This window comes from Peromyscus californicus, unplaced genomic scaffold, assembly GCF_007827085.1.
Source record: "Peromyscus californicus insignis strain IS unplaced genomic scaffold, ASM782708v3 Scaffold_12__1_contigs__length_115047231, whole genome shotgun sequence".
In the NCBI taxonomy this organism is placed as follows: domain Eukaryota; kingdom Metazoa; phylum Chordata; class Mammalia; order Rodentia; family Cricetidae; genus Peromyscus; species Peromyscus californicus.
This window is the reverse complement of record NW_026294413.1, coordinates 48,528,936-48,545,993: the sequence shown is the minus strand read 5'-3', so window position 1 is coordinate 48,545,993 and position 17,058 is coordinate 48,528,936. Positions and strand designations below refer to the sequence as shown.

Genomic DNA, 17,058 nt, shown 5'->3' with positions numbered 1-17,058 from the left:
GAGAGTCTGCATCTATTGCAACCTGTGTTGTCCTGTGACCCCAACACGTCCAGCCATTGAGACAGGTGTCATCTATAGAGTTTATATTGTGAATGGAGCAGTGGAGTTTTGTTTTGTCTCTGAACTGATATTGTTTCAAGCAAGTTTACAATGTGTTGGCTGTGTTCTGGGCCAGTGCAGTGAGGGTTCAGGAAGAAGCCACAGCCTCAAACCAATGGCTGCAGCTCCTTCCGGAGTCTGAGCCTCCCACAGTAGCAGTAGATTCTATCCACCCGCTCAAGGCAGAAAGAGCCTACGAACTAAAACGCAGTTCTCCCAATTCTCGGGCTTTTGTGGCAGAGACTAAATAAACCAAGGAGTTTGTTCCCAGGAAGCCCAAAGTCCTCCAAGTGCTGCTTAGGAGCCCTCCTTCAGGAGCCAATGGGTGGCCCCACAGCCCACCTTGGGCATGGGGTGGCCAGTGCTCTGTTGCAGTCGAAGACTGGCCCCATCTCTGCCTGTTCCAACACAATATGCTGCTGGCATTCACACAAACAAGCAAGTGCTGTGCTGCCTGTGTTCCTAATCTCTCCTTTAATGTCTCCAACAATCTACTGGTTAATTAGCAATTTACTGCCCACCGATATGCAAATGAATGACAAGCACAGGTTCTCTGCATCTGTAATTATTCCGCTGATGTACAAGCCACTTTCTTCCCCGAGTAGGTTTTTCTCTGTGTGTGTGTGTGTTCATGCATCAGGGATTTCATTATTTTTAGAAGCGAGCTCTGTGCATTTTTTATGCTTTAATAAAAGAGTTCAGTGATTACTGTATTTTGAAATATATATATATATGCATTTCCCCCCTCAATTCCAAATTCATTTGTCAGTTGTTTTTTTTTTTTTTTTTTTTTTGCATAAAGAGTGGGGAGTTAGATTATCAAGGGGCTACAATCCAAATTGCAGAGAGTTGGAGCACAAGACTGAAAGATACACATTTCTGCAGCTGCCAAGTCCTTATCTAGAATCAGTGTCTTGTAGTATTTGATTTTCTCCCAGCAGCTCTGGTGAGTCGAGCCACAGCCGCCTAACCCATCTGCCTGTGGGAGCACAATGCTTTCCTGTTCGGAGGTTTAAATATTTTACATTTTTTTCTTTGGGGTGGTGGTGGTGTTCAGGGCACTAAGAAAGGCTCTCATGTTAAATTAAGTCAATTAATAAATGGAGACACATTAAGCAATCAATTTTGTCAGCCTCTCTCCCCAGCATTATGTATGGTTGGCTGTAATCACAAGATAAATGCAATGTGCTGATCTATGGTAATGTTCAATAATACATTCTCCGCCAGGCTCAATTCATCAGGGAGTTTCGGTAGGGGAGGTATTTGTTATTGGCTGTCTCTGCACCTCAAGGATAACATTTCTGTCCTTTTGATTGGCTGCCTCGCTGCTGCAAGATTCTAACCGTCTTATTTTGATGATGAATATGAAGGCGCGCTAAGCCGGGCTGGAGCCGTGTGTCTCAGCCGCTGTGCTCCATTCAGAGCTCCCTCCGCTGCCTTCCTGTGCCAACAACCCCCCAAAAGTTGTGATGCTTTTCTTTACCCAGTGCTTTGGGGCTGTGTTGGATCTCATTCACCTCCGGTTTCAGCACTACAAGGCTAAACGCGTTTTCTCTGCTGCTGGGCAACTTGTCTGCGTGGTTAACCCCACACACAACCTAAGGGTGAGTCACTTCCTCTTAAGCTTTCTAGCCACCTCCCCGGGGGCTCTAGCCTTTTCTCAGGAGACATCTATTAGGGAGTTCATGCAAATAGTTTGCTGGTGCTAGGATCCTGATGGTCTGGAGCCGCTTGCTTGCCGCTTGCCTCGGCTCCTTCTCGCTCTCTGGGTGGCGTGGTGCTTTGACGGTGACTGTGTGGTGTTTCCTGGACCGGCAAGCAACAGTGGAGTAGGCATGTAGTGTTTGCCCCACACTGTCCTCCGAGCACGGTGTCGGGGCGGAAGGCAGGGCGATAGCAAGAGTCGGGTGGAGGTGTCCTTACCTCCCTCCCAAACATTTGTGGACCAGTGCCCAAGAGAAAAGATCTGAAAAGTTACCCAAATTGACCGCCAAGTAACAAGGATTTAAGTAGCTACAGAACTGAGGAGCTCTGAGACAGGACCTGGGAGTTGTTGGCCAGGGGCCGTTTCTGCAGGAGTTTGCCCTTGTCCTCAAACTGTGTCTAACTCGTGTGTGTGTGTGTGTGTGTGTGTGTGTGTGTGTGTGTGTGTGTGTGTGTGTGTGTGTGTTGTGTGTGTGTGTGTTGCTGGGAGGAGTTTAACGCCTTTCCCTCCTGCCAGCTAGATGTGAGCCTTCTCGGAGGACAGCAGCAGCCCGGGAGGAGGGCTTTGCTTCAATTGTGTAATAACGAAGCCAGCTAGGAGCTGCCGAGGCTGCCTGGAGCCTGCGGGCGGCTGGCTGCTGAGTTGCCAGGGACTGCCTGGTTGCTCGCTCGGTGCTGCTTCCCCTGTGTTCATCCCTTCATGCCAATGCTCTAAGCCAAGATGCAGGACTAGAAGGACCTCTACATGTCGCAGTCCAGATGGGGAAATGAATGAAGAGCTAACTAACTGCCTAAGGATATGGGGAAGATGGGGAACAGGGTAATGGGCATGCTGGGAGCACACAGCTAAACTCCCCGAAGGTGAAATGGTCAGAAAATAAAATAATGCAGGACTCAGTAGGCAGTTGCTTACCTGTCTTCACTGTGCTGGGAGACTGAGGGGGAGGGGGAGGGGCTGTGTCTGCAGCAGGGTCTGGGACTGTCTCCAGGAGACCAAATCTGCAACTCTGATCATTGGGGTTGTGGGCAGTGTTGAGTGATGCTTGTGACGATAAACTCCCATGACCAGATGGATGGTCCTCAGCCCTCTTACTGCAGATCAGTGCTTACAAGTGGCCCCCACCTCCCCCTGGAAGTCTTTAAACTGACAGCTGTCGGAGCCTCGGAGGCCATATTCCTGGGGGCATTGTGGTGGAGGGGACCTGGACTATACTGAGACTGCCACTGGCTTTCTGCGGTACCCAGGCTGTGATGAATTCATGAATCTCCCTGAAGCATTGGTGTGTGCCCTCTCCCTCCTTCCTGCCCATTCATCTCTTTCCTCCTGTTCAGTGTTTGGTTTTGTTTTCTTTATAGCTTGGTTTTATAAATGAGAATTCTCTTCCCATCATCCTTGACAGAGCAAGCACATAGTATCCATACTAAAAATACTCTTGAATTCCATTTCAGGGCCACTTTGGAGACCTTACTCCAATCCCATTATTTTGTCAACTTATATTAGTTACTTCCCTGTGGCAAGAAATGTTGTTTGCTCCTGTTTTGCATTTTAATACCTTTAAAATCATGCAACATAGCAGTTCTAAAGTTTGAATTTATGTGGTTCACTGACTGTACCCAGTGATGGGGAAGGGGGTGCTTAGAGCTTGCTGGGGGGGGCAAGGGGAAATCATCCTTGTATGTTTTCTTCCATGACACCTGCTTGTTGACTGCAACAGTCCTGTTGCCCCCAACTCATGGGCCCAGAGTCGGGGTGCAGGGCTTGAATTAGCTTTGGACAGCTGTGTGATTATTTTTGAATGACTCAACCTTTCTGAGCCTTCCCTTCCTCAGCTTCAAGATAAACATAGGAATAGCTGTCCTGGTTCCTACACAGCTTTCGGAAGCTGCTAAGAGATAGTGTGCATATGTGTGTATGTTGGGGAGACGAATGAATGATGAATGTGTTTGTAATAATCTCTTCTCTAAACACACACACACACACACACACACACACACACACACACACACACACACACACTCAAGTGCATGCGCACATTCCTGTATGTAATGTATAGGCTCTTCAAAGAGTGTCACTTAAAGCTTTAAGGTAACTTAAGATCATGTAAACAGGAACAGAAAAGTAGATGCCATGTGCATTTGAGGAGTGATTTTTCATGGCTTGGTTTTTCATATATATGCTCGTTTGTCTTTTCATTTCCCATTAATGTCCCCTGAGGGACTCCGCTCATTACAACCTCGCTGTAAGGAGACACAGTGTGATGTGTGCCGTAGCGCTTGGGTCCCAGCACACAGAACTAGCAGGGCCACTGTGGGCAGAGGGACCCACCCAGCAGACAAACTGTGTGGGGTCTCTATCAGCTTGTGCTCATCCAGGGACCAGGTGACAGAAGGTCAGCAGACCCACCTCTCAACCTGGAGCTAGCACACAGCTTCAGGCTCTTCAAATGTTTTAATTAATTAATTAGTTAATTAATTGATAAGAACAGCTACCTAAAAGCACCACTGGTCTGCTGATTAGACGAAGAAGTGCATTCGAACTAGAAAGAGTTCTCTACCTAAATGTTCATGTTCATAAATAGACCACATAAAATATGCCTTTGCTATAATAAGCTGTGGTCTATGGGGGGAGGGGCTTCCTTTTTTTGGAGGGAAGCAAAAAAAAAAGCTATGGCAATGCTAACCCAGAATAGCTATTGATCTGCGGTGCTTCCCCGCACTTTGTAAGAGCAGCTGGACATGAGATAGGGACTGAGAGCACAGCTTTCCTTTTGCTGGGCTGCCTGGAGCTACAAAGGGAGCCGTGAAGACTGTGTGGAAAGAGTTCTGGGCTTTCTTGAGACTCTAACAGCATTGTAAGACTGCAAGCAAGTGCTGAGTTATAATTCACGAGCTGAGCAGAGAAATCCTGTATCTGCTATGCTTCTGCAGGTCACCTTCATTAGCAGTCTCACTGACCTGGGATTCCTTCCAGCTGGTGCCTTTCCTTCTAAGGGGGAAAGCAGGGCCTTCCAGGAACTGCAGATACTCTGGTTAAGGCTATTATACTCACAAGCCCACTCTGATTAAAAGGGTCCTTTAGAAGGAATGGCTGACCTGGAACACTGGGGTTTAAGTGCCTGCCTAGAAATAGGTAAGAGACTCACTCCCCATCCCCTGTGTCTATCTATTTGTCTCTGCCTGTACTTGGAACACTTTACCTAGCGCAGAATTCCAAATGGTGCCCCTCAGTTTTCCTTTGCACCCCATGAAAAATACTCCTCCAGGGAGCCAGCATTCGGGCTAGCGATCTCCAGGAGCTGCATATCCCCAGGCTGCCTCCAGATCATACTCCTTGTATCTGCAGTCCCTTTCCAAGGTAAGTAGCTTTTCTCTCCTGGCTCCTCTCCCACTGGCCTAGCCACCAAGGCAGCCTGCCCTCTGTCCTGTGCGGGGTGTCACAGCCAGTTCCTGTAGCCAGGGTTCTCCAGGGAAGGGTCTGTGGGCTCCCCCGAGCCCCTCTCATCCCCGTCTCAGCTCTTTCCAAGCCCGCAGTGAGTTGAGGCAGCTGGGTGACTTCCTCCTTCCTCTTTAACCACAGCTTTGATAAACGCGTTGTCAAAAAGAAATGCTAGCAAAAGGCTTTTCTGGCAAACTTCTGAAAGGCCCTGTCTGATGCTGCCACCCAGTGCCCTCCTCTGCACTGGGCCCAAGAACATTAGTACCTGACCTCCCTGCCATTCTTCTTTCTTATAACTTGTTAACCTTGGATTTACAAACAGCACACACACACACACACACACACACACACACACACACACACACACACACACACACACGGGCGCGCGCGCACACACACGCACACGCACAGTGACAAACAGGACAATGATGGTTTTACTTCAAGAGCATCTGAAACTGGAGGTGTTCCAGTTTCATTCCTTGCAGCGTCTTTGTGCCTTTCATCCTTAGAGCAGCTTGTGTGGATGAATGTGCGTGCTGTGGTGTGGGGAAAGAGGTGGCGGAAGAGGTGGGAAAAGGAGGAGCCGTAGGAAGGGAAGAAGATGAGGGAGGAGGAGTTGATGGGGGGGGGGGGAGAAGATGGGGCTGGAGAAGAGAGGAGAAGGGAGGTCCTCTAAGGAGAGGAAGACCAGAAAGGAGAGATGGGAGACTGGCAAAGTCAAACGCAGCTTCTGCCTCTGCTGTGTGAGGTGACGGTTGGAAACCCTGAACTGCCCCGGGGCTTCGCTAACACACACAGCGCAGCAGGGGTTGGAACGGGAGACCTGAGACAGAGAGGCAGCCTTTGGAGGGTTCACTTTAAAGCAGTTCAAAGCTTTGCAATGAGATTGTTGAAGAGCTGGTATGTGGGGTTACCCAGTTCTTACCCACATCAGAGGGTCCTGTTCTCAGTCTTTGCAACATTTCTCCACATCCACCAGTTTGGAATATTTCACCACTAGTTAGCACCTGAGAAATTGAGGGCGGGGCGGGAGCGGGGGCGGGGGCAAGGGACGCGGAGCCCAGAGGTCTACCCTCTTCTACTTTTATACCAAAGACTCTACAACCTCTTTGGTTTCTGCAAAAAAATATTCTATGACACTATGGGCCCCAAACAGCTGTGGTTAATGGTGATTGCGAATGAGGCTCCTGAGCCACATAACGGGAGGCCCCAAGCCCGGAGCAGGAATTTGGTTAGCTGTGTGCTAGTGATTGAGTTGCAGAACAGGCTAGAGCTGGAAGCCGTGCAGAGGTGAGCAGATTACCTCCGCTTGCTAGGCATTTACCCAGCAGCCTGGAGCCCATTCTGTGAAATTCCCCTGCCTGGGCTCTCTCTACCAACAAGCACCATCTGGGGAGGAACTGATAGCTTCAAGTTCCTCCGAAACCCACAGAGAGGTCGGAGAGATTTGAACAGCTGCCCCCCAGTTCAGACAGACTACTTTTCCGGCAGTTAACAACAGAGGCAGGATAGGGAGCAACTGTCTGAGACGGTGTTTTATACTTAAAAAGTCCTCTTGCCCCCGGCAGTGTAGTGACCTGTTCACGTAGGCAATGTCCTGGACAAGAGGTCTACCTGGGGGATGGAGACTCACCTCTGCGGCTCAGGGAATGATGGAGGGCATATCAAAGCAGGGAAGTTAAAGTTTGTACGCAGCCCAGGAGAGTAAGACCACAGAGGGGTTCCCTGCACTAAGACTGCGCTAGTTTCCTGTGGCTGCCTTGAGCCACAAACGGTAGAGCTGGGAGTTTTAGGGGATTGTGGGATTTGGAGCCAGAACAGGTTGGACTCCAATTTTGTTTTCCTTGAGTGGGTCTCTTCCTAGTTCCTCATGGAAATGCAACGTTTATGCACATTTCTGGGGTCCAGGATGATAATTCAACACGTTACATGATGTGCCATGATGGAATTGTGGTAATTATCATTTCCCTTTCCTCCAACATTGATTATTTTGGGGTTTGGAACCTCTGGACTTGAGTGATATCTTTGACCTTTATGAGCTGCATTTCTTTTCATTTATAAAATGGTAGCGTGTGTGTGTGTGTGTGTGTGTGTGTGTGTGTGTGTGTGTGTGTGTGTCTGTGTCAGGGGAACGCAACACTTTGGCTCAGCACCTGGTCTGTGGTAATCATGCCTGCTGGCATTGCTATTGAGTTCATCAGAAATGCCTTTCCCGAAAATTAATGGTATACCGTGGTTTATCCTAGGCTGGGGAGAGGTACACATTTTGAAACCTTTGGCATAATGTAAATATGACCCAGTTCTTGTGTCTAACTTGGATGGGTAAACAAACTCCTCAAAGTGGATGTTACAAAGTATGGTGGTTTTGGGGAGATGCCCCCTATAATTCTCAGGCACTTGGATACTTGGCCCTCATTCGTTGGTTGTTTGGGGAGGATTAGGGGGTGTGGCCTTGCTGGAGGAGGTGTGTCACTGGAGTGGGCTATGAGGTTTCAAAAACCTTGAGGCAAGCCAGGCAGGGTGGCGCATGCCTTTAATCCCAGCACTTGGAGGGAGGCAGAGCCGGGTGGATCTCTGTGAGTTCCAGGCCAGCCTGGTCTACAGAGCGAGATCCAGGACAGGCACCAAAACAACAGAGACAAAAAAAAAAAAAAAAAAAAAGACAAGCCATTTTGAGAGCTCTCTAGGCTCCCTGTTTGTGCTCAAGATGTGAGCTCTCAGCCTCTGCTCCTACCATCTGCCGCTTCCGTTTCCACCATCATGGACTCCAACCCTTTGGAACAATAAGACCCCAATAAGCCCTCTCTTCTGTGCTGCCTTGGTCATGGTGTTCTATCACAGCCAAGAAAAGTGACTAAGACAGGAAGGTTACAGCGCTGAAGTTAAGGCAATGGAAGACCTCCCTGTTGAAGGACAAGGTTTAAAGCATGCTCAAGAGTTAGAACAATGTTCCAGTTCAAAGTCTAGGTCTAAACCATTAGGCTCAAAGATCATGCAGCCAGTCCAAAGTCACAGCTGGTGGGGCTGCCGCAGGGACAGATCTCACACGTGATCACGATCTGCATTCAGACTGTTGCTCTGCCTGTGCCAATCCCATGAGGGAACAGGCACCTTGGTACAGGAAGGTGCCCTGGTAATATGGCCCGCCGGCAGTGTTGGGCATCCTCTTGGAGGGCTTTGCTCTCCAGCTGGGCCACCATGGGCCATCAAAGAAACAACAGTGTCTTGTATCTAAAATGCTCATGCAGATGATACATGACTTGGGGACATATGAGGGTCCACAGGAAGTCACCGAAGCCAAGCAGCCACCACTCCTGATGGTCAAACAGTGGGAGGGATCGAGTTCTGTTACCAAAGGCTATGTTTTCACTTTGGCTGTAAGCCCAGGATGAAAGCACTGTCAGAAACCCCGCTCTGTGTTTTTAGTAGAACAGGTTCTTCCTGGATAATTTAGAATTGTGAGCTAACTGGGAATGTCAGGTGTATTTTCAAGATACTGTATCTCTTAATAATTCCTGAGTCCTTTGATGTATTTTTATATCACGAGTCCATGATGAAGAATGTGCTCCGTGCTGCTGGGCTGTCTCCAGACCAGCCTGGGGCATCAGAATCCTAGCTAGCAGAGAGTGGCCTAAGATGGGAGAGGTAGGCCTGGCCCCCTTGATGAAGCAGGAGAGGACACAATGTGGGAGGAAGGGGTCATCAAAAGCCATGTGTAGAGGAAAGACAAGGCTAGCTTACACAGAAGGTTCCACAGAGACAGAACCCAAACCAGTTCAATAATATAGGCTTTACAACAGGCAGAGCAGCTAACCCAGCCACTCCCTGACTGTGTACCCAGACATCATGGCTCCTCAAAGTATCTCACAGGACTTGACCAAGATGTGCTGAAGAGTCCGAGGCAAGCAGCCACTCAAGAAGCTCAGCTTTCTTTACCATAAATTAGGTATTCATGTGACATGGTCCAAAATGAACCAGGCCACGTGTCCTGAAACTCTCACACAGTAGTTTTTCACTATCTCGGCCATACTCAGGATAATAAGTCATGGTGATAACAGTCACGGAGGGCTACCATTTACTGAAGGCAGACTGGCTATGTCCAAGAACTGTCTACTGTGGAACTGAGCATTTGTTACTAGGAACAGGTGTATTATTATCACACTCTACCCTATAGAACATCAAAACAGAAAGGTTAATGAGCTTGTCCAATATGGATGAGTTCTTGGTAGGTAAGCATTCTCTTTCTTTGATTAAAATCCTGTAACTTTTGGTACTTCTTGATACGATGTCTCGTTACACTCACTCTTCACAACCCACAACCCAGGCAACTGGCTGAGGGCTAATATCAAATGTACTCTATCTCACTGTAGAGTATTGAGCTAAGAGCATGTGTCATCCACCCTCATGTATATAAACATGGGTATGATGCCCCCATCCCTGCTGGGCATTCTGGGAGGCTTTCTCTGTATTTCTCAAGGCTCCTGGTGGAGCTGGACACCTGCAGCATGCATTGACTGTATTTCTTTCCTCTGTTTGCTGGAACCACCCTCAAGTCAACTACTGCCTTAGAGTACTTATCTCAAGTTCTGTTGTGGGGAACTCAAGTGAGACTATGCATGCAGTTTTTAGTAATGGTTTTGTTTTTAATCACCTTACATTTCCTGAGCACATTCCAAGTGCCAAGCACTGTGCTACACAGTTTCCTTGAATTGCTTTGAAAAGAAAAGGGGGGGGGGGGCTTGTAAACCTCTGAAGACAATCAACCAAAGGAGTTGTGAATATTTTGTTGACAGCCTTTTTAAGAAAGCTCAGAAATTGATACCAAATTCTTGTCCTCCCACCAAATAGAAGAAATGGGTAGATAGATATATGTGTAAAATTACAGGAACATGGATTCACAATGATGATTCTAGATGATGCAGGTCTGCAGTTTCTGAACTTGCTTAAAGAGGAAAAATTCCACTGAATTTTTGATACATGGAAGTAGATGCTAAAATTAGCATGTATATTGGGCTGTAGAGGTGGCCCAGTGGTTAAGAGCACTGGCTGCTCTTCCAAAGGACCTGAGTTCAATCCCCAGCATCCACATGGTGGCTCACAACTATCCATAGTGGGATCTGATGCCTTCTTCTGGCATAAAGTCGTACATGCACATAGAGCACTCATACATAAAATAAATAAATACATCAAAAAAATTAGCGTGTATATCTAAGGTACCTATTGGGCCGCACCACAAGTTTTTTCTAAAAAAAAAAAAAAAGTACTGAACTTGAAAGGAAAATCGCATCACCTCTATTCCACTCATCTGCTTGGAATCTCTTACTGATACACAGATCTGGTTAGCCAATGGGAAAAGGATTGTGCAGAGATAACATCTCTCACAGGGTGAGCCACATTGACGACTTCATTGAAAAAGAGCGAGGGTCTCAAAGACATCTCTGCTTTCCCTAGCAGCAGCTCCTTTCCCCAGACTGCTAGATGAGGCCCTCACTCTGGCAGACGCAGATCTGCAGAATGCTGTAATCATTCAGACGCAAGCAAATTGCGGGGCCTTTCAGAAAACTTACATGCTATTGATTTTCAAGAGACTCGGTGGAAATTTTGTAGAGAAATGATAGTTAGGAATGCGGATGCCGAAGTGGGAGAAGGAGAAGCCAATCATCGGGCTTTGGGTTTGGGTGTGATTTAAGTCCCTCTTGACAAGACAATTTTAAAATAATCACAGGTTATGAACGTAACTACGGCGAGAAGTGACAATTGGTGCACCTTTTCCAAAAGACCACTTAGAGAAAAATACACATTTTCTCAAATACCAGTTAATTGCTAGGCATGATGGCTCATGCCTGTAAATTCCAACATTTAGGAAGTTGAGACAGGAGAATTACCATGAGTTTGAAGCCGAATTGGACTACATAGTGAATTTCCAGGCCAGCCTGACTGTGGTGGTTTGAATGTAATTGGCCCCCATAATCTCATAGGGAGTGGCACTATTAGGAGGTGTGGCTTTTTTGGAGTGAGTGTGGCCTTGTTGGAGGAAGTGTGTCACTGTGGAGGTGGGCTTTGAGGTTTCCTATGCTCAGGATACTGCCCAGTGTCTTAGTCCATTAAGGAAGTTCAAAAGCATCAATGTAAGTATTTTATAATTGGGATATGGTTCTAGCTTCACTTATGTTGCTGGGATAAAACACTTTGACAAAGAACAACTTAAGGTTGAAAGAGTTTGTTTGGCTTATGATTCCAGGTTACAGTCATAATCATCATGGGGAAATTAAGGCAGGAACTCAGGCAGCTTGTCACATCTCATCCAAGAATAGAAAGAGAATAAGTGTATACAAGCCTCTTGGTCACTCACTTGTTTGGTTGTACTGAGCTCAGTTTCTTCATTTATATAGTTCAAGAACCCCTATCTAGAGAATGGTGTTGCCCACAGCGGACTTGATCTACCAACACCAATTAATTTAAAACAATCCACCATAGATAGGCCAACCAAATGTGGACATTTCCTAGTGGAGACTCATCTCAGGCCATTCTAGGTTGTGTCAACTTGACAACTAAAGCTAACCATCACAGATAAAATAAAGGCTGGGAGGACCTTTTATCATCATAGCTATTCCCAAACCCAAAGTGCTCCCCACTTTCACTCTGTATGGTGAGATATGTTCAAATATTGATAACAGTATCTAAAATGCATTTTCACTTAGGAATAGAGTTGTGTTGAGGCAGGGTCACTCTTCTTGTATTTACCATTCTGTGTACTCCATGCTAGCCAGCAGATGAGTTTATGAGTTATTCTCCTGTCTCTGACTCCCATATGGCCACAGGAGTGCTGGGATTACAGATGCTCACCTCTGCATTTGGCTTTTTGAGGGTTCTCATGATCAAACTCAGGTCATCAATCTTGTGTGGCAAATGCCTTTACCTGCTGAACCATCTCACTAGCCCGATAACCATAGCAATTTAGCCAGTGAATCAGAATCTGGAAGGCTACATATTCACTTCTATATGACCATCCTAATATCTGCAAGAAGCAGATTGATGATAGTTTTGAAACAATAGTGCGGGTCAAATTGTATTCCCCTCCTAAGATGTTCATTCATGTCCTTCATTTGGTGATGTCTGTTTTCCAATGACAACTTACGCTAAGTAACCTATACATTAACAACTTTACAACTTTTGAACCTTCAAATAAAAAGCTTTATCAGATAATGAGTTCCTTTTTGAAAACTATTGAGAATGTTATTCACATTAACAAAAGTTTTCCCAGTTAGAAAAAAAAAATAAAGGTTATGGCTGGTGGCAGTTCTCTACTGGATCCTCTGACTGGTGTGTGTTTTATGTGTACGTACACAAAACCTCATTTGTGTCTTCCAGGCAATTGATTATAAACTGGGAACCATAAAGGAGACTTTTCTGTAGGTACATAAGGAACACCCTTATAAAAGAGTTACCTTGTAGAAATACACAAAGAAGCAAAAACTGCTTATAATTATGCAAATAAACACATTCATGATAGGCCTATGTGATACAGATTTTCAAACATATTAATAATCACCATAAGTTATTTTCTGTGTCTGAAAGGTAAAATTCATTGATTTTGGCTATTTTAAAGAAGTTTGGGTGAGGAAATCATTATTCCTGTTTGACGAGAGCCAACTCTGACATGGCTGTGTAAACATTACCAGCAGCAAGCATTTATTTTCTATCACGTACCTTCCCATTCCCTAGGCAAAGTGGAAAGATACTCCTTATCTCCATCCCCGCTCAATTCAAAGACCTCTGTTATGTGACAGGCTGGGAACCAGGAAAAGAGGAATCCTTGAAGTAGACTTCCAAAGGAAGGGATGAGCCAGGGTAGCTAGTTATGTGTACTACTCTCTTTGGTCACTCTTGGGTGTTATTTTCTTGGGGAGATGCTAATGTAGAGCCTTCTGTAAAATAACATTTCTACCACATCCCTAAGGCTCATCCAAGAATCCAAATGCAGTAATGTGGCCCCCACCTCTGATACAGTGCCTCAGAATGTCAGTAGCAGGAGGAAGTAACCACCATTTTGAGAAGATTGGCAAGTGAGTGTTACCCTAAGGCTCATGAGCCATCAAGAACAGCCCTGCTTCTGGGTCCTGAATCCATTCAAGAAGTCTGTACTGTCAAAACTTTTTTCATGATTATACATGGCATGCACTTCTTTTTCCGTCATTCATGAGCATGTATGTAATGGTGTCCTGGTTACTTTTCTATTGCTATGCTAAGATACTGTGACCTAGGAAACTTATAAAAGAAACAGTTTCTTGTGAGCCTATAGTTCCAGAGGGAGAGTCCATGACCATTATGGCAGGAAGCATAGCAGCTGTCAGGCAGGCATGGCTCTGGAGCAGCAGTTGAGAGTTCACTTTCTAATTCATTAGAGAGAGAGAGAGAGAGAGAGAGAGAGAGAGAGAGAGAGAGAGAGAGAGAGAGAGAGAGACTGGGAATGGCATGGACTTTTTGAAACCTCAAAGTTCACCCCCATGGCCACACCTCTAACAAGGCCACACCTCCCAATCCTTCCCAAACAGTTCCACCAACTGGGCACTAAGTATTCAAGCACATGAGCCTATGGGAATCATTCTCATTCAAACCACACAAGTGGAATCTTCTAGAGGCTGCATGATGTATGATATTGCATAAGGAATGAGATTGTTAACGTGTTATTTCCATATTAACATTATAAGCAATATTTGCTTCTTTGTATATTTCTATGAGGGACTTCTCTTATAAGGGTGTTCTTTTTATACCTATAGAAAAATCTCTTTTGTGGTTCCCAATTTGTAATTAATTAACTGGAAGACACAATTGAGATTACACACACACACACACACACACACACACACACACACGCACACACACACACACACACACATATGTAAAACACACACCAGTCAGAGGATCCAGTAGAGAATTGCCACCAGCCATAACCCTCATTTTATTCTAACTGGGAAAACTTTTGTTAATGTGAACAATATTCTCAAAAGTTTTCAAAAAGGAACTCATTATCTGATAAAGCTTTTTATTTGAAGGTTCAAAAGTTGTAAAGTTGTTAATGTATAAGCTACTAAGCGTAAGTTGTCATTGGAAAGCAGACATCACCAAAGGAGGGACGGTCACATGAATGAACATCTTAGGAGGGGAATATAATTTGACCTGCATTATTGCTTCAAAACTTTCATCAATCTACTTCTTGCAGATATTAAGATGGTTATATAAAAGTGAATATGTAGCCTTCCAGATCTGATTCACTGGTTAAACTGCTGTGGTTATCAGGCCAGCATTTGTCCCATGAGATTGATGACCTGAGTTCAATCCTGAGAACCCTCCAAAGCCAAATGCAGTGGTGAGCATCTGTAAACCCAGCACTCCTATGCCACATGGAGGCAGAGACAGAAGAGTAACCCAGAAGCCCACCTGGCAGCTAACCTGGAATACACACAGTGGCAGATACAAGGAGGGTGCCCCTGCCTCAACAGATTGGAGGGAGAGAGCTGGCTCTTGAGTTGTCATGTGACCCACCCTTGGGCTGTGGCATGCACATGCCTGCACACACACACACACACACACACACACACACACACACACACACACTCACACACACACAATAATAATAATAACAATAATAAATAAAAAATTTAAATTACTATGCTTCTCAAGGTGAAAAATTCTTATTAATGTCCTTCAGTAGACTCTTCATGGTGTTTGGGTGTATAATGTGGTGTTATGCATTTATTTTAGTGTTTACTAAAGTATTTAGGTATCTTATTAAAGTAGTTTGGGTACAATCTGTTGCAATTGGCTAAAACACTGTCTAAGGATGAAATGCTCTTAGGTAAAAGGATCTGTGGAATAATTTAAATGTGTTATAAAATAGTTTCATATAGGACAAATCCCCACAATAAAGCCCCAACTCTATGCCTCATGTCTTAGGTAAGGTTTCTATTGCTGTGGTAAAACACCATGACCGAAAGCAACTCAGGAAGGAAAGGTTTTCTTTCATCTTACCGCTTATCGTCCATCATTGAGGGAAGTTGGGGCAGGAACTCAAGGCAGGAACCTGGAGGCAGAGACTGATGCAGAGGCCATGGAGGGCACTGTTTACAGGCCTGCTCTCCATGCTTTCTTATGCCGCCCAGGACCACCAACCCATGGGTAGCACCACCCACATGGACTGGGCCCTCCTACCTCAATCATTAATGAAGAAAATGCCCCCACAGCCTTGCCCATAGAACAATCTAGCAAGGGCATTTTCTCAATTAAGATTCTGTCTTCACAAATAATTCTAGTTGTGTTGACATAAAGCTAGACATCACACCCCATGTGTACAGGAGGAAGTTGAGACATGACAACTTATCAAAAGAGCCATCCCATGGGTAGAAGGCTATGGTTCATACTTTTAATCTTGGTTTAAGGTGTGTTTCTCTTTTCTACTTTCAGAATAGGTTGTCTGGAAGCTTCTGCAAAGAGCACAGCTCCCTCGATTCAAACTGTATAAAAATTCCAAGTTCGGTAAAATACCTGAGAGAAGCCATTGCCACAGTTTCACTAAAATACTCAACTAACAACTGTCTTATAGAAAAGGAGTTTGTGCACCAGACCTTGTTTTCAAACGGTTTACCTGGTTGACAGACAAAATGTTTGAAACTCGAACTAACTCCAGACTGAGATTAGTGGCTGTCTGGTCAATAGCCAACTTGTTCTGCCTTGACAGCGGGGGCCAGCTCTCAAGGGGAATGCACATTTTCCCTAGGCTGTTTTTCTCTAGGGGATGGATGATAGATACATGGATAGATAGATAGATAGATAGATAGATAGATAGATAGATGATAGATAGATAGATAGATAGATAGATAGATAGATGATAGATAGATAGATAGATAGATAGATAGATAGATAGATAGATAGATAGTAGATGACAGATAGATAGGAGATAGACAGACAGACAGAAAGATACATAGACAGATAGCAGAAAATGCCAATCTTTTTATGCAAAATGAAAAGGATCCTTTGAGAGAACTGGCTCTCATGTAGCACCTGCTCCCTGAGAACACAGTCCTTTGAAACATCTTTCTCATTAGTGCCAGCAGCCACATGTTATTGCTGAATTTATTTCCCTAGAATCAAAGAGGAAGGAAGTTCTAATGACCACCCCCTACCAAATTCAGCTCAGCTTCCCCCTAGGCGCCAGGCAAACCCCTCCCCTAAGGCCCTGTACTTTTTTTTGGTTTATTCCTTTACAAGACAGTTGTGGGGAGGGCTGTGTGGAACGGGCACCAATGTGAAGGGAACCTGGGGGAGAGGCACAGAATGAGCCTGTAGGCCACTATCCTCAAGGACCCTGACCCCATAAAAAAAGGACAAGTTTCCATCAGTGACTTTAGGGAAAATACCCCAGGAAGGCAGGGCATGGCAGAAGTCACCAACAGCTGCGGAAGGGGCACAGCACACACTGAAGTCCTCAAGGCTGGGCCAGAGACATGTACTCCCTAGACTGCCTGCTTGTCACCGCCCCCCTCAGGATGGTGATGTGAGGGCAAGCAGGTTGGCACTAGCCTGGTCAACACCAGACTGCCCTCCCTTGCCCCATACCCTGCCTAGGTCTCCTCATAATGAGGAGGGCTGATGAGCATATCAAGGGGTTGCTTCACTAAAGTCAAAGTGCTCCACCTGCTTCTGACAATTAAATAAATGCCACTTGGACCCTGCTCAGCATTCTCACTGGCATACAGGCCAGCAGCATGCTGCTCCCCAATAATCCAGGAGAAATGAGGGACAGAAAGGTTAGCTGGCAG

At 45.6% G+C, this 17,058-nt stretch overlaps 1 protein-coding gene across 1 annotated transcript in view; it reads left to right on the top strand.

The window, feature by feature from the left end:
- The first annotated feature begins 1,428 nt into the window (after positions 1-1,428).
- The window catches only part of Siah3 (siah E3 ubiquitin protein ligase family member 3), a 68,779-nt gene continuing 53,149 nt past the window's right edge, over positions 1,429-17,058 (top strand). The window contains exon 1 of the mRNA XM_052732727.1: positions 1,429-1,703. Within this exon, the coding sequence (XP_052588687.1) occupies positions 1,569-1,703 (135 nt within the window). The 5' untranslated portion in view covers positions 1,429-1,568. The remainder of the gene's footprint in view (positions 1,704-17,058) is intronic.